The following is a 23,427-nucleotide window of genomic DNA, read 5'->3' on the forward strand; positions in this document are numbered from 1 at the left end:
CTAATACACGACGTAGAAGTTGACACACCTCCGCATAACAACCTCATAATTTAAACACAAGCTAGCATGTATTATGGCATCTCTATTTTGGGTAGTAATGGGAATGTTTTAAGTTATTGAATTATTATGAGAAAGTGTAGGATTACCACAAAATCTCATACCATTTTTACAATATATATATATATATATATATATATGAGTTGTAATGGGTCTTCATATAATATATATTTTTTAAAATTTTAATTTGACTTATGATAAATTGACAATTCAGCTTGTTTTGAAAATGTTATGAGATTTTATTGTACCTATACAAAAATTCTTTGTTAATAGTTAGAAGTATTACCATTGGTCACTCTACAAGTATAAGTGCTTATTGGGTGTGAGGGGTAAGAGTCAGAATTCAAGTCTTCAATAGGGAGCTTTACACATATATATGTTTAAATTAGGTTAAAGTAGAATTTCTATCTTGTATAAATAAATAAATAAATATATATATATATATATTTATAGTTAAGAGTATTTATTATTTTTATCAAGAGACTTATAACTAAACCAACACATTTTTTTTTAATATTTTCAATGAAGATGTTGAGGGATCAAATTTCCCTCTTCATGGTAATTATTGAATTATTGAAGGGTCATGCTAACGAGTGTCCTTAAGGGTCGGAATTCAAGTGTTCAAGAGAAAACTTTATACATATATACACTTAAATTAAGTTATAATAGAATTTCTATCTTATGAGAGATCAAATTTTCCTCTTCAGGGTAATTATTGAATTATTGATGGATCATGCTAACGAGTACCCTTAAGGCATTGATTAATAATTCATTTTAGAAAAATTTTAATACAATTCTTATGAAAAATGAAAAAAAAATGTTAAAATATTTTCTTTTCCTTTTTCTATGTATTTGTTAGCATTTTTCATTATTGAATTATGAAATAAATAAATAAATAATTTGTTGTTTATTATCTTTTTAAGTGTTGCCTTGCACACATGTGGGCTAGCGTGTTATCGATCTGTGGCGGTTGTCAGTTGTCATGTACCTGATCTGTTCAATTGCACTTGGGATGTCAATGTGATAATAATTGTGGTATTGTTTTTGCTGTGAATAATTGTGATAATAATTGTGGTATTAAATTCAACATAATAACGACATATAACTTTTTATTTATTTATTTGAGGGGGGGGTAATAACGACATATAACTTAAAAGGCACTGTAATGCTGCTCTCTTTTTTAAGAATCACACTGTAATAAATGCGACCCAATTTTTTTTTTTTCCACATAATTTTTTTTAAACTATCAACCATAAACTAATTATTATTCGTGACAGGTGGGCCCATAGCAGGATAAATCGCTAATTTAGGAAATTTTTTCAAAATGTTAGTGCCTGAACTTGAACTAAGGAGCTTCTAGTTAAATTCAAGACAGCCACTTTAAGACTAAGTACCCAACTACTTGACCAACCCCACCAGGTTAAATGCAACCCAATTTCTCTACAAGGAAGCTATAAATTTAATACTATGTTAAGTTTGTGGGTGAAAATGAGTGTGTTACTGTTTGGATTAATATTTAAAAAAATATATTGTTAAATTATATGTTTTATATGTTCTTAATATATATACATGTTAATTTTTATGCTAATTGGATATAATTTATAATTCAATCTATAAATTCAATTTTTATGCATTATTTTTAAACTATAAAAACTTGAATATAAACAATTAATTGATGATATAGTTATTGATCTTTAATTTTCTTTAAATTTTGTAAATATAGAGAATATATAAAAATAATATAATCCAATGATGAATTTATCACAATTCACATCTAATTTATAAATATTAAATGGTGTAACTTTAAGTAAATTACATTAATATAACTTGAACGCAAACCCACATCTCTCTCTCTCTCTCATCTCTCTCTTCCGTCTAGTCGTTCTCGTTGATCTCTCTCTTCTGCTCTCTCTACTACGTCTCAAATCCTCTCTCTCTCTCTCTCTCTCTATATATATATATATATGGAAACACAATAATCAGACTGTGATGTATGAAATTTGAAAACTTTAGTTTATAACATATCTTTCAAGTCCACTAAACCAACCGATAATGTGATGTATAAAACTTGAGACCTTCTGTTTACAGAATGTCCTTTAAGTCCTTCAGTTTATGACACATCCCCAAGTCCATTTAACCAACTAATAGTTTGATACATAAATGATAAAACCTGAAACATTCGATTTACAAGTTACAACATGTCCTTAAAGTCTATCGAACCGACAACCGACGTCCCAAAGTGTTTTTGATACAATGTCGTCGGCATCTCGTTTGGCAATTTAGCATAATTTAAAACGTCATATCGTTGCTTGAAGTGTCTACTACTGGTCATGCCAACACCTGGCTTCAAGTTCTATAGAGTTCGACAAAAACAAGCCAACTATCACTCTGAAAAATATAGAAGGAAGAGAGAGAGAGAGAGAGAGGTTTACTTGTAGTCAATGTTGTATCTGAAACCTGGGTTTCTTGAAGAACCCTTGTAGACTATTTATTCAACCGCCAACCAAATTCACTGTTCTAATGGAAAAAACAGCTTTGCACTCATTTCATCTCCTTCTGCTAATGCTTTTTCTTGCTATCCATCATTCAGACCAGTGGCTGCAACCCTCTCAAACTCAAGCCCTCCTAAAAAACTTGCAACTTCTTAACTACCAACCAGCTTTGAGTAGCTTCCATGATACCACAGACTTCTGTAGCATTGAACCAACCCAATCTTTTACTGTAGTGTGCTATGAAAGCAACATAACACAGTTGCACATTATTGGCAACAATGGGTTTCCTCCACTTACTGAAAATTTCTCCACAGATACTTTCTTTGCAACTCTTAAAGGTCTATCAAGCTTAAAAGTGCTCTCTCTGGCTTCTCTGGGCTTATGGGGGTCACTACCTGGAAGTATTGGTGATTTATCTTCACTGGAGATAGTGAATGTAAGCTCAAATTACCTCAGTGGTGATATTCCAGTACAACTTTCATCTTTGAAGAACCTCCAAACAATCATCCTTGACAATAACAAGTTCACTGGTCGAGTACCTGTTTGGCTTAGTTCACTCCCAGTTCTGTCTGTACTGAGTCTAAAGAACAATATGCTTTGGGGGTCTCTGCCAATTTCTCTGACAACTTTGCAGTCTCTAAGAGTTCTTGCTCTCTCAAACAACAACTTGGCAGGAGAAGTGCCTGATCTTAGCAACTTGACAAACCTTCAAGTTCTGGATTTGGAAGCTAACTCTTTCGGGCTTCATTTTCCTACTTTACCTACTAAGTTGGTTTCTCTAGTGCTCAGAAACAACAGGTTTCGATTTTCCATACCTGCTGAATTAGGCTCCTATTATCAACTTCAAAAGCTGGACATTTCTTTAAATGCATTTGTTGGTCCCTTCTTACCATCCTTATTGTCACTGCCTTCAATTAATTACCTTGATATCTCGGGAAACAAGTTCACAGGGATGCTGTTCCAAAACATGACTTGCAATTCTGAGCTTGTTTTTGTCAATTTGACCTCAAATCTTTTGACAGGAGAATTACCAACTTGTTTGCATTGGGATACCAAAAGCAGGGTTGTTCTGTATGCTAGAAATTGTTTGTCAAATGAAGCTCAAGATCAGCATCATTCTAACTTTTGTTACAATGAAGCACTTGCAGTGACAGTTCCTCGTGAACAAAAGAATAAGAAACCTTATGCTAAAGCAGTTCTTGCATCAAGTACAGCTGGAGGGATTATGGGAGGAATTGCAATTGTTGGAGTAGTTTTCTTGGCTGTCAGGAAGGTACACAGTAAGGCTACTTTTAAAGCACCATCAACAAGGTCAATAACAGAGCATGTATCACCAATAAACACGGCAAAACTACTTTCAGATGCAAGTAAGATCCTATTCTAGTTTTTCTTTTTTCTTTTTTCTTTTTTTTTTTCTCTGACTTGGCTAGAGGAGTAGAGTTTTAATTCAGATAGAACAGAATGATGGAAAAAGAATACATGTGGCGAAACCTAACTAATCTTTTAAGATCCACGGACCATAGCCGACCCCAAAAAATTTGAGACTAAGGCTTAGTTGTTCCCTCTTCATGCTTATAGTTCAAGCCCCCTCCCAATCCTCTTCCTTCTGCTCCATCAATTACATGTGTTCTAACTTCTAAGTGCACCTTCATGGCTACATATTCAAATTCTATCTTGAGTCCCCATTGTCTGTTCTCTCTATTCTGTTTGCTAAGGTAATCTTGACTAGGAGATTTAATTTAATTACCAAAGATGGCCTTCCATATGGTGATTCAGCCAGTTAAACTAGTAACTCCATTCCAAGACATTAATACCATTTGAAATTCCTGCTTGAAAGCTTAAAAATTTATTGATGGAAATTTATTTATTTTCTTTTTGTTTTGGGGGGGGGGGGGGGGAACAGTGCTATTTTGACTTCACTGGTTCACATTCTACTTACCAAAAAATAAATAAATGTATATATCAGATTCTGTTTTAAACTTTGGGCAGTGTTGCTTGCATCAGTGGACTGAGTCACTGGGAGAAAAGAAGAATTGACTCTGGAATCTTAGCTCTTTGTTTGCAAGAAAATATACCTGTTTGAAATCTTTTCTTTGTAGGGTATATATCACTAACAATGAAGCTGGGAGCTAGCCTTCCTGCTTATCGAAGCTACGCTTTGGAGGAGCTTAAGGAGGCTACAGATAACTTTGATGCATCATCTCTCATAGGTGAAGGTTCACATGGTCAGGTACAGATTCCGAACAGTTAAACCAGAAATGAGTTGTAGAAACTTGTGAAAGTATTTCATTATTATTGTATTTATCTCCTAGATTTAAGGTCTATGACCTCAGATATGGCTGAATTGTGGCAAAGGATATATGTAGTTAAACCTTTTTAGTTAGACTTAAGGCATAGTTGAGCTGAGCTAAGCACTTGTTTTTTTTATTTGAACACCCAAGATTTCCTACTGACAAAGCCATTTATACATTTCCTTGAACAAACTCCTGTACACGGCCTTTTTCATAACCTTCTTACCTAGAACACAACCAAACAATAGGCCTTTCATTACAAACTTCTTTCTAATTAAATTTGAGAACATATTACATAACCTTGGCTACTTATGCATTCTGGGTGAATGTCTTTGTCTAGGTGATGGATTTTGTCTAGTCCCCTGGCCTTGCAGAGTATTTGCAAGGATAAACTGTCATGGTGTCTGTATTAATTCTTAATACCCTAGGGTTAAATCAATTCTAATGTGATGTAGACTGTACTGAACCTCTTTTGTGGCAATGATTTCATAAAGGAAGTAACTAAGGAACTGTTTTAACAAACTGCCAACATGCAATCTTTTCTCCTCCTTATGTTTGAACTACCTGTTGAGTATGCTCTTGTACAAACACATGCTTGATGTCCATGGCCACATCCATATCTTGCTTTCGTCCCTGAGCACATTGCAATTGCAAGTGCATGATTGATATGAATTAAACTACACTTCACCATTTCCAAATAGTTAACATGGTCTCTTGAAATACAGGTACAACCTTATTGCCTTAATTGTCCTAAGTTGGTTCATACAATGCATTTTTTCACTAGTGCAAACATGTTTGCTATAATTTTTATGCTGTATGTACTATTATACTGATATACTAGGTTGATACAGGAGTCCAGACAGTTTGTGGTTGTTAAAACACTGTTAGCTTTTATGAATTCAGCTTCCTACTGATTCACAATCCCAATTATAATGTCAGGTATACAAAGGGAAGCTCTCTGATGGAACTTTTATTGCTATAAGATGCTTGAAAATGAGAAAGAGATACAGCCCCCAGACCTATACGCACCACATTGAGATGATTTCAAAACTCAGACACTGCCATTTGGTTAGCTCTCTTGGACATTGCTTTGAGTGCTACCAGGATGATTCAAGCATGAGCAGAATATTTCTTATATTTGAATTTGTTCCAAATGGAACACTAAGAAGCTACATCTCAGGTACATTCAGTATCCATTGCATCTTACTTCCATTTATCTGACAAATAATTATGTTAGGAAGGACAGCCATATTCATCAGTTGTTACATCGACCTAATTCAGACATGCTCAAATCCTTCACAATCAAGTTCTAAATTATGTATTCCACTCTTAAGCCTTCCCTTAGTTACATATTACAACACTTGGTTTGTCAGGACTTCCCAAACAAAGATTTACTTGGACACAAAGAATAGCAGCTGCAATTGGAGTTGTGAAGGGTATTCAATTTCTGCACACAGGGATTGTTCCGGGGGTATATTCAAATAACCTGAAGATAACAGATGTGTTATTGGATAATAACCTTCAAGTCAAAATAAGCAGTTATTATAAACTGCCTCTGTTAGCCGAAAATAGGGGAACGGTATGTGGCAACAAAACTTGCTGGTACTTTCATTTTGCTAAATATTCTTTCCTTGATGCCAATTCTCTTGAGTTCATATGGCCTTAATTTTTTCAGATGGGTGCTGTACTTTCATCCCCTGGATCAAGAGTAAGTTCTCAAGCAAGGTAATAATAAGTTCCCTTCCCATTATTGTACAAAATCCACATCTTAGCTCTGATTGAATGTGTGACATGGTCTGTTATCTAAAGTGTTGCTAATGTAGTGCTGTCTTTGCCTTTCTGTACAAATTGAAAACAACAAAGCCTTAAATGTCAACTGTTTGGTGTTGAGGCTACACAAATCCTCCTTCATCACTCACCTTTCTTCTGCTAACATAAATTACTTCTTGTGTCTTCATTCTAAGTCATATAACTTCTAGCTGATTGGTCATGATTGAAACAGACCATCTTATTTGGAGGTCCTCATTGATAGCAACTCTATTTTTACAGAAATGCATTCAATTTTAATTTGATCATTTTTACACTGCCAGTCTGCTACCCATGTCAGCAACCTTATTTCAGCTATGCTAGTCTTTGGAAGAGTTGTGCCTTGAATATGCAATTCCCTACACCATAAAATATTGCAAACCTCCATCTTATGCATTTTTTCTTTGGAATAGATATGATTGCATGGTTGCACAGGCATATAACACTTTGGAAGCGCTTCTCTACTTCATCTATCCAATTATAATCCTAGCAAACCATTCTCAGTTTTTACATTTTTCATTGAAAGATTGGTCCAAGATAAACAAATGGCAACTCCCTTATTTTATTCACAAATGTAACACCTACAGAAACTACCATCTTTTCTATATTTTATCTTGCTCCTGCATATTCTGGAGCATTTAAACTACACAGCATCTATTTATAATTATACTGAGATTCTAGAGTCAGCATCTCTCTCTCTCAAAGAGGTTCATTGCACTTGCAATGATAATACTTCATCCCATGAGGAACCTTTTTTTCCCCTACTGCTTGCATGCACTGAACATGAACTATAGATAGCCCCTTTGAGGGGAACTTGAAACAGTATCAATGATTGATGTAAACAAATTGTGCTTGTTCTTAGATAGCTTTGTCATTTATATGTTCACAGGGTGAAACGTGAGGATGAGAATGATGTCTATGACATAGGAGTTATCTTACTAGAGATCATTTTGGGAAGGTCAATCATGTTCTACAATGAAGTCAGCGTTTTAAAAGATCTTGTGAGTATTTTCTTTCATATTTACTAATGATTCTTTTACTTCTAAACTATAATATTATGCATGAGTGGCAAAAATTCCCTTAGTTGGACAATGAGTTTAGTCCATTTTCAATTCCAGAATAGACTATTGAACAAATTGTGCTCAAAATGTCATTTATACTAAATCCAGCAACTTGCTTATTCTTCTTATGCAGTTACAAGTAAGCATAACCACTGATGATATAGCGCGAAGGAGTATCGTTGATCATACAGTTCACAAGGAGTGCTCAGACAAATCATTGAAGACAGTGATGGAGATATGCGTCAGGTGTCTTTCCAGTAAACCAAGTGATAGACCTACTGTTGAAGATGTTCTTTGGACTTTGCAGTTCGCAGCACAGGTCCAGGATTCATGGAGAGAAGACACTCTGAACCATGAAGACTAAGCCATGTCATTATCCTGACAAAACTTTCAATGTCTTAAGCTTGCATGAGTTAGTGTGCAGTGTATGTCTTGGGGACAAGTCGAGCTAATGCTATACAAAGCATATAAGGAATTAAGGATCATAAGGCAACTTCAAAATGCTTCATTTTCTACTCCATCTTACTTTTGGTGAAGTGCAAAATTAGTTGGTCTCATTTTGAGAGGGGCTGAGAAATATTTGATCTTCCTTTGGGTTTTTCTCTGCTGGATGCATATTTTCCCAATGAATCTGTCTTAAATGTGGTTGGCCAAAGCAAGTGTTTTTACCGAAATTTTGTAAATGCAAGTTTGTATGGAGAATCAATCATTCAACAAGGAAAAGTAATGTTAATATAAAGATTATCTTATTATTAGTTCACTGCACTTATTTGCATTTCTTTTTTTTTTTTAGGATATGGAGATAGATTTAGCTGAACTCCATCCAACAAAATACAAAAAAATCTAGTACCGCATGAGAACTTTATCACAATTTTGAGGTGACAAACTGTGAATGGTAAAAGGAAAAATAGTGGGTCCATGTGAAAGTGACGTGCAATCAATCAGAGTTTGTCACATAAGACAATTGTGAAGAAAGTTTAGATAATTATTGTGGTTCTAGAATTATTCAACAAAATAAATAATGACATACATGTTGTGACCAATTAGGCATGGATGATACAGTCGGCAGAACTTATTCAAAGGAAACTGTAGCTTTCCTTGGTATTTATCCATTTGTCCTCTGCAGCACTGCCATTGTCCGTTTGTATTGTGTGGTCCTTACACAAATGGAATACACAATAAGAAAACAAACAAAAAATATAGAACAGCATAGTTTCTTGCAGAGAGTCCAATGGGCCCTTTAGCATACGCTGGAATGACATGCCAGGAGAAGGCACTGAATTCTTCCCCTTGCTGATTCATACTGAACATAATATAGGAGATACCTTGAGGATTCCATTTTTTTGTTTTAATTTACCAGTTTCCACTCAGTCTCACAGGGAGGATGAGCAGGAGTGCAATTTTGTCCTGTTATCTTATAGAACAAAGGGGCTGAAAAATAAGGCAACAACCTAGAGATCAGGATCGAGGTCAAGAGGTTGGGTGGGATTCCTGGTTGGTCTTGGGTTAAAACTTAAAACATTAGCAAGCAAATTTAAGATAAAAGAAAAAATGACAATTATCACAAAGTGGAGCTGCTAGACATGCCAATAGTCATCAACTCTAAAACATCCATTAAGATAATGGACACCTCAATAAATGTAAACTACTATGTCGACTGTGCATCATATGGAGTGATGGCCTTACCTCCTTGGTATCGTCCAAAAATGATTAAGTCCAATCTCTATAGCAAATTTCATGCATGCTTAATAAGCTATGACCTCTGCCACCCTACCTGAATGATGTTTTGCAGTTCTTTGCTTGAGCAGCAATAAATCTTCCTTCTCACATCTGAACACCACAGCTGCATCCCTTTTAATTTCATGGACTGCTTGAGCCTTCATTTTGCTTAACTACTTAAGAGTATTGACACTAAATGGTGGCCACCATATGGATTCCCTTAATCTTTAAGAATGAACTCTCCAAATTCATCACACACAAAAAAAAAAAAATAATAAAAAAAATAAAAAAGAATGAACACTTCAAGCCAGAAGAGATGCTTAACCTCAACTGCATTCACCCACATCTGTTGATTATAGCTCAGTAACTTTAAAGACAACAAAATGGAGATGCACAATATCAACTTGATAAAAGCAGGCAGCAAAAGACACTTTTTTGTAAAAGTGCAGAAGTGTAGACTTGCCTCCAACTAAGTTTAGCATAAGAGAAGAAGAGCTTCCTATGTCCACTAACTTCCACTTGGCAAATTGTTTTTTTCTTACAAGAAGTGGGAGAGAGGGGCTTTGAACTCAGGTCTCCAATGGCGAAGATTGGGCAGTACTACTAAGCTACCCTCTTGGCCCACTCAGCTTGTTAACAACTTGTGGGATGTTTCCTGCACATTTACACAAAAATTACTAAGGTTGCGTTTGGAAACTTGGATTTGAATTTGGACATGGATTTTAAATTAATAGATTCGAAATGCCTTGATTTCAAATTCATTGATTTTAGGTATTATTTCAAATCCAATAATTTTAAACCTTTAAATCCTTTGTGGATTTGTCAAATCCAAATCTTTGACCTTTTTTAAACTATCCAACCAAGATATTTGAATTTTAATCACCCAAATCCAAATCCAAATGCCCAAATCATGCCATCCAGAGGCACCAGAGTTTTTCAGCAAGATCTATCTTCCCAAGGAACTTCAGGAATTTCGTATACAGTACAACAGCTCTTTCAATTGAGGAGACATTTCATGGTATATCTGTGCTACTATGCAGAATATTTCACAGCTTTAATAGGACAGCAAATGAAGTAATGTTCGTAATCCGTGCAACCAAGAGGGCTTTGTAAGATCAAAGTAGCATCAGTTTCAACAAGGACTTCAACAAACCATCCTTCCATGTCTGTAATGGTCACTTAGATACACGACTAAATGAAAATACACCCTATGAATATTCCTAAGAAGTTACAAGATCAGAGATCCAAGGGCCATCTGACTGATTTTCCTGCCTGAACATGTACCCACCTTTAGGACGGTTTTCCTGCCTTACCAGCGTTTAAAAACAATGTTCGGTAGACTATTCAGCCCGAAGCTGTGCCCACCACCCTTACTTCACAAGCATTGCTAGATCAACAGGCAGAAAACTTCACAAGCCCAATCATGACTTCTTTTCTGACAATTCACTCCAACTATAAGATAGTGAAGTACTATTTTTATACTGGGAATGGGTTCAAGATATCAATCCATTATTTCTGTTTTGCACTCTTAAGTCTTATCATAGCGATTGTGGTATTTGAGTAACCAGAAACAAAATTGCATCAAATGACATAGACGTTGCAGTAACACACATGCAGCAGATGAGATTCCTCAATTGCAAAACACGTCACTTTGCTGCTTTACATGGCAAAGTTTTAGGACTGCAATATTCCAATCATGATCCTACTTGTATTCCATATAGATTATGTTATGAATATAGTCATTAGAAGAAAAGAAGTGACATACCTCTTTTCACATATATTAATGGCAGACACCAATCTTCCAACATTCTATAAGCTAATGTATAGTATAGCTAATGGAGCTAACAGACAAAAGAAAATAAAAGAAGCACGATGGCAATCATACATTTAGCTATAGTGATATCCTTCTAAAAAAAAAGTTTTCCCTTCAGTTTGGCCTATCACAATTAAAAGCTATTACAATATCTAACATTTTTTTATATAATTCTGGATTATTACTATTGTTAATTAATAATGAACCAGCCAGTGGCACGAATTTGAAATGTTTAATGGGAAGCCATTTGAAAGAACCTACCAAGATATGAAGGCTATGAGTGAAGATCCAGGTGTCCTGTGAGTAAATTTTAGTGAAATTACTGTGATCGACTCTAAATCTAAATCTAAACTACTTATTCAGAATTAGTAAGGCCTCAAGTCCCATATTAATTTAAAATCATTCACCATATTATAACAAACTTAACATAGCAGAAACAAGTAAAAGTTATTATTACAACTAGTCGCACACCCGCGCATTGTGCGTGATAATTTTTTTAGAGTTATCTCATAAATATATATTATTATTGTTGTTGTTGTTGTTGTTTTACTTTTGTCTATGTAACTTTTGTAAAATTCTATGTAACTTATGTAAAATTCTTATATGGTAAAATAATCAAATCATGTTATGTAATAGAATACTATTATATTTTTTATAATGCAATAGGATAACATTTAACAATCAGAGAGAACAAAAAAGAAAAAACTTAAAACACAAAACTAAATTGCATCAACTCAAAGAAGAGTTCTTAAAAATACAAAAAATTAATAACCTAAAGCAGAGATGCAAGGAAAAAAAAAATCCAACAAAAAATAAAGAGAGAGATAACCTTTTTTGTGAGGGAGTATTATGTATAGAAATATAGAATAGAAAAGATAATGAAAATTTTATAATAAGAGGATAAGAATAAAAAGAAACAAAAAAAAATGAAAATAAAGGGAAAGATGAAGAATGATATTAATGTAGACGATATTGAGGAGATGAAAATGTGAATGGAATGAGAGATATTGAAGAAAGTGTAAATGTTAAAAAAAAATGAGTACAATTTTATAAGAAGATTTTTATTTATTTGTATTTAATTAAAACATTACATGTTTCATTTAAAAAAAAAAAAAGAGAAAATATTAATAATTTAATGAAATGGAGGATATGGCTGAATTTAAATGGTCAATCGTAGTAGTGTTATTGATGTTAACTTAAATATATATATATATATATATATTTTTGCAACATGAAAAATGATAAACACTATCCATATAACTAAATTAAAGTTACTTTATGATATTGAGTTAACAAAACAAATTGATGGTTACCAAAAAGCTAAGCATTTTTTTGTCTTAAAAAAAGAATAAACCTGAAAGCTAAACATGAATTGTCTTGTTTTATTGCTTGTCATTTGGGTGAAATTGAAGCCACGCATAAATTATTGAAACCTCATTAGACCTATCAACCATTATAACTCTAAAGAATATCAATAACAAAAACTTAGCGTAAATCAATACTTACCCTTTGCAAGTCAGGAGGCTACACATACAATCTAACGTACATCATTACCCAACAATATTTCAACTCACCACACAGCAAAGTAATCATGCAAATGAACTTTGAAATATCCATTTGGTGTTACGATTGATGGTATGTAGCTTTCAGGAAAAAATATATAGTAGTGGTAAATTAAACAACAATACTATTCAACTACTCAGATTTATCACGATATAAGGAGAACATGAATGCATTATGACCCCTTTGTTCCTTATGTTACAGTTGATTTTTAATTCAAATGATTTAGATGGCCTAATTAGTAGGGTATATGCTCCACAAACTTTCAAAAGATTAAAAACATTAGTTACATAGACAGACCAAACATTAGTTTCTTTCACACTACTTTCAAGAAACAATGTATAACTTAGAGAAGTTGATCCCTATAAAGCAAATTATTGTAGATTTTATTTTACTTTTATTTTATTTTTCATATTAATTGCTCAATAGAATCCATGCCCCATACAAAATTTAAACGATTGGAATTAAGAAGAAATAGATTTCTAAATATATAAATAGAATAGTTTTTGCTAGAAGTCAATCACTACACATGAGGAGAGAAAAAAAATCAAATGAATAGATAACTTATCAAATCTAAAAAGACTTTCATAGAACAAATGTCATGTTGTACAAAAATAACATATATAGAACAACTAAATAGGTGAATTCGAAGCAACCCATACTAAGAATTTAAAGAAAAACACATGTAATAAAATTAACAATTAAAGAGAGAAAAAAAATTAAATCACAAAACTAAATCGCATTAGCTCAATATAAAGTTCTAAAGAACACAACAATTTATCAATTTAAAGCAGAGATGCAAGAAAGATAAAAAATTCACCAAAAAATTGAGAGAGAGATGAACCATTTTTTTGTGAGGGAAAAGTAAGTAAAGAATGGAAGAGAGAATGACAAATTTATAGTAAGAGTGTGAATAAGAAATGACAAAAAAAAAAGGAAGATGAAGGGAAATATGAAGAGTAATATTAAGGTAGAGGGTAGTAAGGAGATGAAAAGGTAAGGTAGAGGATAGTCGGGAAATAAAAAGTGATATTAAAGTAAAGAATAGTAGGGAGATGAAAAGGTAAGGGATAGAGAAAGGTTAGAGAAAGTATAAATATTAAAAAAAAAAAAAAGACTAAATGTAAAAAAAATTATAAGAAAATTGAAAAGAAAAATGATAATGACGTAGACGCTGATGTGGCTCAACTGGAGCATAGCAACAATAAATGTGGAACGTAGTAACAATAAATGCTACGCTTTAGCTTTTAGATATGTATAGATATAGATGTCTGAACATTAAAAAAATTGATAATTTAACCTATTGAATCAACTATATAATATCTGAAAAATCCACTTGAGGCAAATGATACCTGAATCTGAATTCTTATGAATTTGTTTTTAAGCAAAAACCTCAATCTAATTTTCTAAAACACCAATGGAAGATATCTTATGCCAAATTTCACTACCTATAGTACTGAATTTTTTTTTTCTTTTTTTCTTTTTCTTTTGATAAACTTCAAATTTCATTCAAATAAAGGAAAAGGAACATGAAGACAAATCCTCCATATAGGTAGAGTAAACTACAATAGGAAGATTATCCTTATTACAACAAAGAGACTCTTTAAAGACTAGGGAGTGTTTTGCAGCAGTATGAGCAAAAAGACCATGATAAATAAAATGCAAGTCATATATATGTATAGATACATATATGAGTGTAATCATATGCTCTCTACTTTAAACCTACAGGTAAATAGGTAGTTTCTAGTATTCCTGCTAGCTTTGAGGATAAAACAAAACAAGCCTATAAAAACTCAAGTTCAAACTCTCATTTCAGTCTGACAGACACTCACAAATTATAAGTGGTTGGTAGAAAATCCATTATTAAGAGATACAGCAACAAGTGTTTCTCAACAACCCAGAAAACACATAAAGAGCTCCACAGTGTAGAAAGAGAGAAGGAAACAAACAAACGAAAAAAAGGCAAAGAAGACCTAGTGCCTTGATGTTTATTGCTATGGATTCAGAAAACCATACCTTGGAAATTTGAGTTAGAGTTCTCCTCAAAATGAGGACCTTGAACTCTGATAATTCTCTTCTTTCAAGGAATTACACATCAGATGCATATATCATTCAATCTATAACTTGAAGTCGTAAGATTCGAACAATTGGCCTTCACCACCAATTATAGTGTCAAAACTCAAGCAAAAGTCACAAGTATTGAATGTTAGAAGTGATGTAAATGCCCTTTATCTATGACAAAGCCCAACAAATAGCTGAAATTCTCTCCAACTACTTTACTGGAGAGTTAGATCTTTGCCTACTAGACAAGAGGAAGCAAGTGTTTATTGAATATCAAGAAATGACCAAAAGGGGCTACTTACTTCCCAAATAGATCTTCCCACATCTATATCGAACTGGTTATCAAGATTACACAAGTAAGAGGGCCTCCAGGGCGACTGCAATCTTCTAAAACAATGTTAACTCATGATGTAGCCATAACATACTCAAAAATGACAGCATGCCCTGTGCACTTCATAATACAACACAGGTCTCCTTGGTACTTTTAATGACCACCAAAACATAAAGATAATTTCTACATTTTAAAACTCCACAATTTTTAAGTACTTTCTCGGAAAGATTGGGAGCGAGAAAAAGCTGCTGGATTTGCTTGTAAAACCTGATCAGTATCTGATGTATGGGAAGTGGCGTCTGATTTGGATTGGAAAGCTTTAAATATACCACCTTTGATGATGGGCTTGTCCTTATCAGGCCTAATACCCAACGTAGACCATATGGAACTCTTTGCAGCCTCTTCTGGGTCATCAATTCTCAGTGTCTTAGGTACCCAAAGATTCTGTTCCATTGTGTCTTCAACTTGTGAATTTGCATCCCTTGAATGTTTTCCCAAGATTGGTGAGCTATTACCTGAACAGCTGTTGTTGCTGGTAGAAGATGAAGCTGATGAGCTGCCAGTAGATCCAAATAATGGTGTATTCCAATTCCTGGTATCCCAGCTTGGAATGCAACCCCAGTATGAGGCAGGTAGAAATGGGAATGTAATACTTGGTGCAGAAAAGCCAGGAACTGGCACCACAGGTGTAGAACTCATATGAGTACTATTAGAGATACAGTTATTGAGTCCAAACATCATTGTATGCCAACCTTGGTTCCAATGGTAAGCCCATTGGGGAACAGGGTAACACTGCGGTGTATGCATTGGATTGAAATTTCTGCAATGTCCAGGCAAACCATCTGGCTTGAATTCCTTTATTGAAAATTCACTTTCCTCAGAAGTAACAGCTGCCAAGGAAGAGCCAGATGATAAGGGCTCCTCACTATTATCCTCAACAACTGAAGACCCAATTTCAACACTTCCCTTCTGCTCTTTGAGATTAAGCACATTTGCCATGGATTCACATAGAGGAGCATCTTTGCTAAACTTTAGGATTTCCCCGGTTCCCTTTGAGAAGGAAGGAAGTCCTGTACATGAATGATGCTGACTGCTGGCAGAGGTAAGGGTGTCTGCTCTGGTGACTGATACTACATTAGGGGGCACCACTACCTGATGGCACTGTGAAGATGAATGCTTATTCTTGCGCCTTCCAGCCCCAACAGGAACATTTCTAATTGTTCCCCCAGCTGTCCAATATCTCTGGCATTTCCTGCAAAAGTATCTAGGTTGGTTTACATTATAATTATTGAAGTAGCAAAACTTCGTCTCCAAGCTATTGCAACGAGGACAAGGGAGGATCTTGTTTGGCCTCTTTAAAACCTTCTCTTGCTCACCAATTTCACTGTTAGTAACTTGGTCTTCCTCAGATTTTTTATCAACATTGGCCTCATTCTCCAGTGGATGATTTTGGCACTTGATATCTTCTTGATTATCTAAACCAGAAGGAATATCCCCCTTGCAAGGCATTTCAATGAGATGCTCATCCACTTCTGCCTTCGTTGTTGCTTCACATTCATACTGAAATTGAACATAACAATTGGAGATACAACTCAATCACTTAAATTGCCAGAAGCAAATATTCTCATTAATCCAGCATCTAAAAGACAATTTTGGTATTAAAGGCGGAGTCTTAAACCTCAATCAGGCATGTAGTAACACAAACAGTTGATGTATTAGAAAATGGCTAAATCTAGCATGCCTTATTCCATATCTTAACTTGAATTGGGTTTCTAAATTCTTCAATAAAAAAACAACAGAGATAATTAGCAAAATATAAACAGTGACATTAAAATAAAGGCACGCAATTAACTGCAGATAATTTTATTTTACAGCACACAAGCATGAATCTACACTAACCACCAAATTTGCAGTACAATTCCAAACCACCCAATATCAAAAATCCATATTTTTTTCAATTTTGAGTCCAATGATGTTACTTAGATTCATAGTTGAATTATATATTATTAGTCCATAACAAAGTTGTTGAACTCTATCACATACTGCTTTTAGTAAATTTACATATCTTTTAATCTTAGAGTGGTAGATTACAAATGAGAAAGAGAATTTCTCTCTTTAGTAGGTGAGTTGTTGTCTTTGACTTATCAGTAGGTGAAATAAATTAGCTTCAAATGTGAATTTCATTGGCTAAAATGTATCTTCAATTGTTAGGAACCCAAAAGAAGCTGAAACATGTGAAAACGCCCTAACCAGAATGGATTGCCAATCAGCACACAGGGTGGTCCAATCAATAATCTAGTCCTGCTTCGAAGTGCCACTCAGCCACTTGATGCTCCAATGGCTCCAAATCTTAGGCTAAGCTCCTCGTGTAATTCTAACACATGCTTGAATTGATTAAAGCATGTGTATTTTAGTTAGTTCAAGAGTTAATTTCAATTAGTTAGGACTAGTGCACACATAACACATTAATCACATGTACATTCATTAAAGCACATGCCTAATTAGTGAGCCAATAAGGAGCCATGTGTAGACAATAAGGCATAGTTTTATAGATAAATGAAGGTAATCTCCAATTGCCATAATGAAGAATAATCCAATTGTTACTTAGTTTTCTTGTTATCTCTCTCTAGTCCTTTTATTTCTCTTGAAGGTAGAGAACCCCTTGAAGTATTCTCATTCTTGGAAGTGGCGAGTCTCTCAAAGTAGTCACATTCATACAATCCATCAACATCTTCATGCAAACCATCAAATAATTCCATACAAACAATCACCCTAGAGTGCGTCCATCCATCCTAACACTCATACCAAAGACACCATTTGAAACCCTAAGGCTCTCAAAAGTCAAACCCAAAACCCTAGCATTTCCTATTCAAGAACCAACTTGAATCATCTCAAGAACCCTTAATCACAATCGGGTTCCTTACAATTGGTATCAGAGCAATGATCCACAATGGACAAAGGGACAAGAATGTCACAACTTACCGAATCCGTAGAAAGCCATGAAAAATCCATTGATGCCATCAGCAACTGTCTTGATGAGATCCAAGCAGCCTTGGTGCCCTCATTAGAGATTGAGGAGTCCAAAGACAAGAACAAGTGGCAGGAAAAGGTCTTGCTCCATATCTACCAAAGCTCATCAAGATTGAGTTCCCAGGATTCTTGTGAGAAGATACTTATTGTCGAATACAACACCCCTGAACATCAAAGGATTCTTATGGCCTCCTTTCACATAGAGGAGGCCTTGGTGTGGATCCAAGACAAGGAGGAATTGGGCTTATTCATGAGCTGGGAGGCATTTGTAAAAGCCTTACAAACTCAACTTGGATCAATGGCCTATGATGATAAAATGGAAGCTCTTACAAGATTAAGACAAATATCAGCAGTGGCCAATTACAAGGAACAATTCAAGGCTCTTTTCAACCAAATCAAGGGTCTTTCAAAGGGGCACAAATTGAGCTGCTTCCTAAGTGGCTTAAAAGATGGAAGTGTTGCTACCTGTTAGGATGATGAATCATCTTTCATCAAATGCCACTTTGGCCCTTGCCAAGATTTCTTACGTACCAAGAAGGCTATCAAGGCACCACAAGATTCAGGAAAGCCTCCCATCTAAGAGTGACCTTTTCATAGAACGAAATCTTGAGATACCCATCCAAAAGATTTCCTAGGCACAAATGGAAGACAGATGTAGGAAGAGGTTGTGCTACAATTGTGACAAAAAATGAACATTGTCACACGTGCAAGGCTCTGAAGTTTCTTTTGATAGAAGGGGACCAAACATATTCAAGAGCATAAGAGGTAGCCTATGTTCAAGAATCAGATAGAGATAAAAGAAATGTCTTCAATGATGAGAATGGAGACATTTAGCGGTACATTACCACTTCCTCACCTTTGGGCAAGGTGCATTAAGGGGAGGGCAATTTTAGGAACCCAAGAGAAGCTAAAAAGAGTGAAAAAGCCATAACCAGAATGGACTACCAATTGGCACATAGAGTGGTCCAATCAGCAATCCAATACTGCCTCAAAGTGTCGATCGACTCTTTATGCTCCAATGGCTCCCGAATTTTAGGTTAAGCTCATCCTAATTTCCATACACGAGGGAACCTTGATTGGCCAAAAATGAGCTCATTTGTAATTTTGACACAAGCTTCGATTGATTAAAGCACATGTATTTTAGTTAGTTCAAGAAAGCATTTGATACATCCTATACCCGAGTTGCTAAGGTTCTCAATAATCTAAATCCTAGCATTTCCCATCCAAGAACCTACCCAAATCATCTTAGGAACCCTAACTCTAAATGGGTTTCTTACATTCATTTACTTGTATTGGTCTTGTCTCTTTTTTAATTGTTTTGAATTATGGTAAAGGTTGGTTTTCTTTCAAGTATACTAAATAAAGCTTCACCCACCAAGTGTAGTTGTGTGTAGTGAGAGTGGAAGTGAAAGGAATGGTGTGGTGTGTGTGTAGCAAAGTGTGTATCTATGTTTTATGTATCAATAAAAATTCTCTTTTATCGAGAACTATTTCGTGTACTCTGATTGATGGTGGCGATACCAATTACAATATATTTTAGAAGATATTCTCTTCTTGAATGTAAAATTTTGTTATCCTGACAAGACTTTCACAGTGAAAAATCTCAAACAGTTTCTTTCTCTCTCTCTCTCTCTCTCTTTTTGACTAGAAGTTAATAACACATCTTTTTTTATGTCAAAATTTTCAAACCAAATCTGAATGATTGGCATTTTACACAGATTCAACAAAAAGTGAAACTGAAAGCTTTATTTTGATTAATTAAGAAAAGAATCCAAAACAATGCAAGAATTTATGTTTTCAGCAACAAGTAGAAAATTTAAAAAAAAAATCAAATATCAATGAAACATATTCTTCCCACACTGACCAAATGACAAAAATAACAAAACCCAAGTTGCTATAAATGGAAACAAAACTGGAATTTGAATTACCATGAGTGGAGGAATTGACGGAGTGTGACAGTCAGAGTCGGAGTGTTGAAGAGAAACTGACGGAATCTGAGAGTCAGTCAACGGAATATTACTACCGAGAAGCTTAATGGCCGGATCTCCCACTTGAGACATGCACTCCTACAACCAATGAAACAGAATAACAGAAACACACACACACACACACACACTTTCTAAGGTTTTAGAAAACTGTCTTTTTTTCTTTTTTTAAGTTTGAACCCACAACCGGATAAAGAGTAAACATCTTCTTCTTTCTTTTTCTTTTTCTTTTTCATTTTTCAAAAAAGAAAATTTGAAATTAAATTAATTTCATAATCAGAAAGAATCTGGCAAATTGTCCACTTGTAGTAGAAAAATAAACAAATTAGTACTAAGCAGAACAACTTGGCAATTAGGAGAAAGTCTCTCTACACAAACAATTTGACGAAAACTTGTCGGGATAGATTATTAGTGATTGATAAAAAAAAGCAATATCAATAATGAGCGCAGATAAAATCCAATGAAAATTGTGTAAAAAAAAAAAAAATTGACAAATTTTTTTACTTGACAAGTAGACAAGATGATGAAGAGGGGGTTTGTATTTTTTTTTTTTTTTTAAGTAGGAAATAAATTTTCTTTAAATGTATTTCATCATTTTATTTATTATTTAAAATTTTGGGTGGGTAACTGGGAAGTCAGGTTGGCGGTGGTGCCGGCAGGGATATGAATCAGCATAAAGGGAGTTTCTTTTGGGCCACATGTTAAAGTGGTGGCTGAGGAGTGAAGATCAACATCATTTTAATTAGGAAAAAGTCTCTATACACACCCAATAAAAAAATTATTAGTAAAAAAAATGGTTAGCAGTAGGTAAATAAATAAATATATATATATATAGTGAGACTCATATTAAAATTTGTAAAAATTTATTAATTCAACTGATGTAATATTGCTCTTTTTTCTCTCTCTCTCTCTTTTGTGAGGAAAAGTAGCATTGCTTTTTAATTTGATTGAATGCCTTAACTTGTTGGATAACTTTATAGTCACACCAATTTTTACAAAATATTTCATAAAAGTTAATAAATTGTTAATAATAAATATTAAAGTACTGTTTGCAACAAGTCTATATAAAAACCAATATATTTGAAAATTGCTTTAAGAATTGGAGTGCCAGTAATATTATTAATTTGTGAGAGAGGGAAAGGGCAAAACTGCACCTGGGCTGGGAGGAAATTGATATTGTCATGACATGAGTCATGGCCCTCCTGTCTTTTGGACTATTATCATATGACAATTTTTATTTTTATTTTTTTTGTAAAAGGAAAATTTTGGAAAATTCCTTCAATTCTTTTTTTGATAAAGTATATTACGAAAGAAAAGATGCAGATTTTTCAAATTTCAGCACAATCCACTTTCAACAGATTGGAATTTGGAATAAAAGATCAGCAAAAGGAATAAAGAAATTAAACAAACTCAGTAGCCATGTTTGATATTTGAAATTTAACTGGAAAAGTTATTGGGCAAGAGAAATGATGACCTTGATTGGGCCTAGTATGCAGTACGGTCCAAGGTAACAAATATTTATCCTTTTTAACATAATTTACTTTCTCTTTTTTTTTTCTTTTTTTCTTTTTTTGATAGCCTTAACATAATTTACTTGGTCTTATGCCTTTTCCCATTGTGGCAACATTTGTTTTTCATTAGATATGATAGGATTTAAAACTCATAGAGTCTTGCTTAATTGTATTTTATCATAAAATCAAAATATTAATAAATTTCTTTTCTGAGTGAACGGAATAGAAATCAATGCATCTCTTATTTGACAAAAAAATATTTTAGCAATTGAGTGAACTAAAACCTACTTTTAATACTTTTTTTAACTTTTATAATATAGGAACATATGTAATCAACTATTTTTGTTTGTTCTTTCTAAAAAAAATCTATTTTAATTTGTTACACAAAAAATATCAATGAAAAATTAAGAACTTTTGATGCCTTTTCCTAGTGTCTCAATGCAACAAACTCTTATAGTATTATCAATCAATATAATGTTCTTTTTATCAATATTGTAATGAATACTCATAATTCTTATTGTATTATCAACCATTGAGTCATAAACATTATATTGAAATTGCAAGAGAGTACATGTTATGTCGTTCATTTTCTTTATTTGCTCTTCCAAGACAAACCCATACCATAAGTGATATATTCATAATGGACACTTGGAAGAATAATTATAGTGTCATCCCCACATCTAACACTACAATTAATATTTTTTGAGGGAACATATGGCGCAAAATTAGACTCCAATTATAGATTCTAGTTAGATTTTCAAACCTATAAAAGAAAAATCTAAGGTTGAAAAAAAAAATAATGAAAGAAATAATTTTAATAGAAGAGTTTAATAAATAACATTATTTTCACATTTGAAATGGGAAATTTTTTTGGATAAAATAAGTGCAAATTCCTATTGTAATAACTTATTTTTCTCTTGGAAAGCTTGTATATAAGGAATAAAATATAAGAATAATTACATAATGATTTCAAAAGACTAATATTTTTTTCCAGTTAAACTTTGAAATCACAAGTGCATTTAAGTTTATAGTATTTTGTGGGTTTTAATTAGTTCAACTGGTAAATTTTTTTATGGTTAAATAAGAGATTTGAGATTCAATCCCTACCTAGACCAAAAACTAATTGGTGTCTTCGTCTGATGATAGTTCTACTATCATCAAGAGTGGATGCCATATTCTGAAACTCTCTAAAAAGAAAAGAAGTTTATAGTATTTTAAAATATTACAATTTGATCATTATGTTATTCTATATTAATTAAAATATCATAATTCACAGATGTACTTAAGGTTTGTCAAACTAGTATAAATCTTTTCATGCAAATAGAATATGAAACTTTGATTTTTTTTTTAATTTAAAGAAAAAATTATAAATGAGTATTCATGGGTAAACAAGCACATAATAGATGAATGATGTATAACACATATGTGTTTTTTTGTGTGGATTTTCTATACTAAATATTGTATAGTATTTTTTCTATTTATTTTTTTTTGAATAATAAATATTGTATAGTATTTATATGAATGGACTTTTATTATTCAAATTAATCTCAAGTACTTGCGTGCATGTGTATGCGTGCACATGTGCATTGCTTATAAATTTTCCTTATACCCTTGGAGTCAAATCCTCACTCCGTCATTGATTACATGTGCCTTCCAATTATCTACCTCTATGATAATGAACTATTGCATTTTCTTAAGGAGTGGATTTTC

General features: G+C 33.6%; 2 protein-coding genes across 2 annotated transcripts; one reads left to right on the forward strand and one right to left on the reverse strand.

Moving 5' to 3' along the window:
- Positions 1 to 2,256: 2,256 nt before the first annotated feature.
- On the forward strand, positions 2,257 to 8,200 carry LOC115983364 (probable inactive leucine-rich repeat receptor-like protein kinase At3g03770). The gene is made up of 7 exons (XM_031106004.1): positions 2,257 to 3,916; positions 4,649 to 4,779; positions 5,780 to 6,020; positions 6,214 to 6,419; positions 6,516 to 6,565; positions 7,536 to 7,647; positions 7,841 to 8,200. Exons 1-7 carry the CDS (start codon positions 2,578 to 2,580, stop codon positions 8,069 to 8,071), a joined length of 2,310 nt encoding a protein of 769 aa, XP_030961864.1. The 5' UTR covers positions 2,257 to 2,577; the 3' UTR covers positions 8,072 to 8,200.
- A 6,555-nt stretch (positions 8,201 to 14,755) lies between these two features.
- On the reverse strand, positions 14,756 to 20,688 carry LOC115983365 (cyclic dof factor 1-like). Its single transcript, XM_031106005.1, has 2 exons — positions 20,150 to 20,688; positions 14,756 to 16,751 (listed from the first exon to the last, which is right to left on the reverse strand). Exons 1-2 carry the CDS (start codon positions 20,279 to 20,281, stop codon positions 15,399 to 15,401), a joined length of 1,485 nt encoding a protein of 494 aa, XP_030961865.1. The 5' UTR covers positions 20,282 to 20,688; the 3' UTR covers positions 14,756 to 15,398.
- Positions 20,689 to 23,427: the final 2,739 nt, after the last annotated feature.

The sequence above is a fragment of the Quercus lobata genome, chromosome 4 (assembly GCF_001633185.2).
Source record: "Quercus lobata isolate SW786 chromosome 4, ValleyOak3.0 Primary Assembly, whole genome shotgun sequence".
Taxonomy (NCBI): Eukaryota; Viridiplantae; Streptophyta; class Magnoliopsida; order Fagales; family Fagaceae; genus Quercus; species Quercus lobata.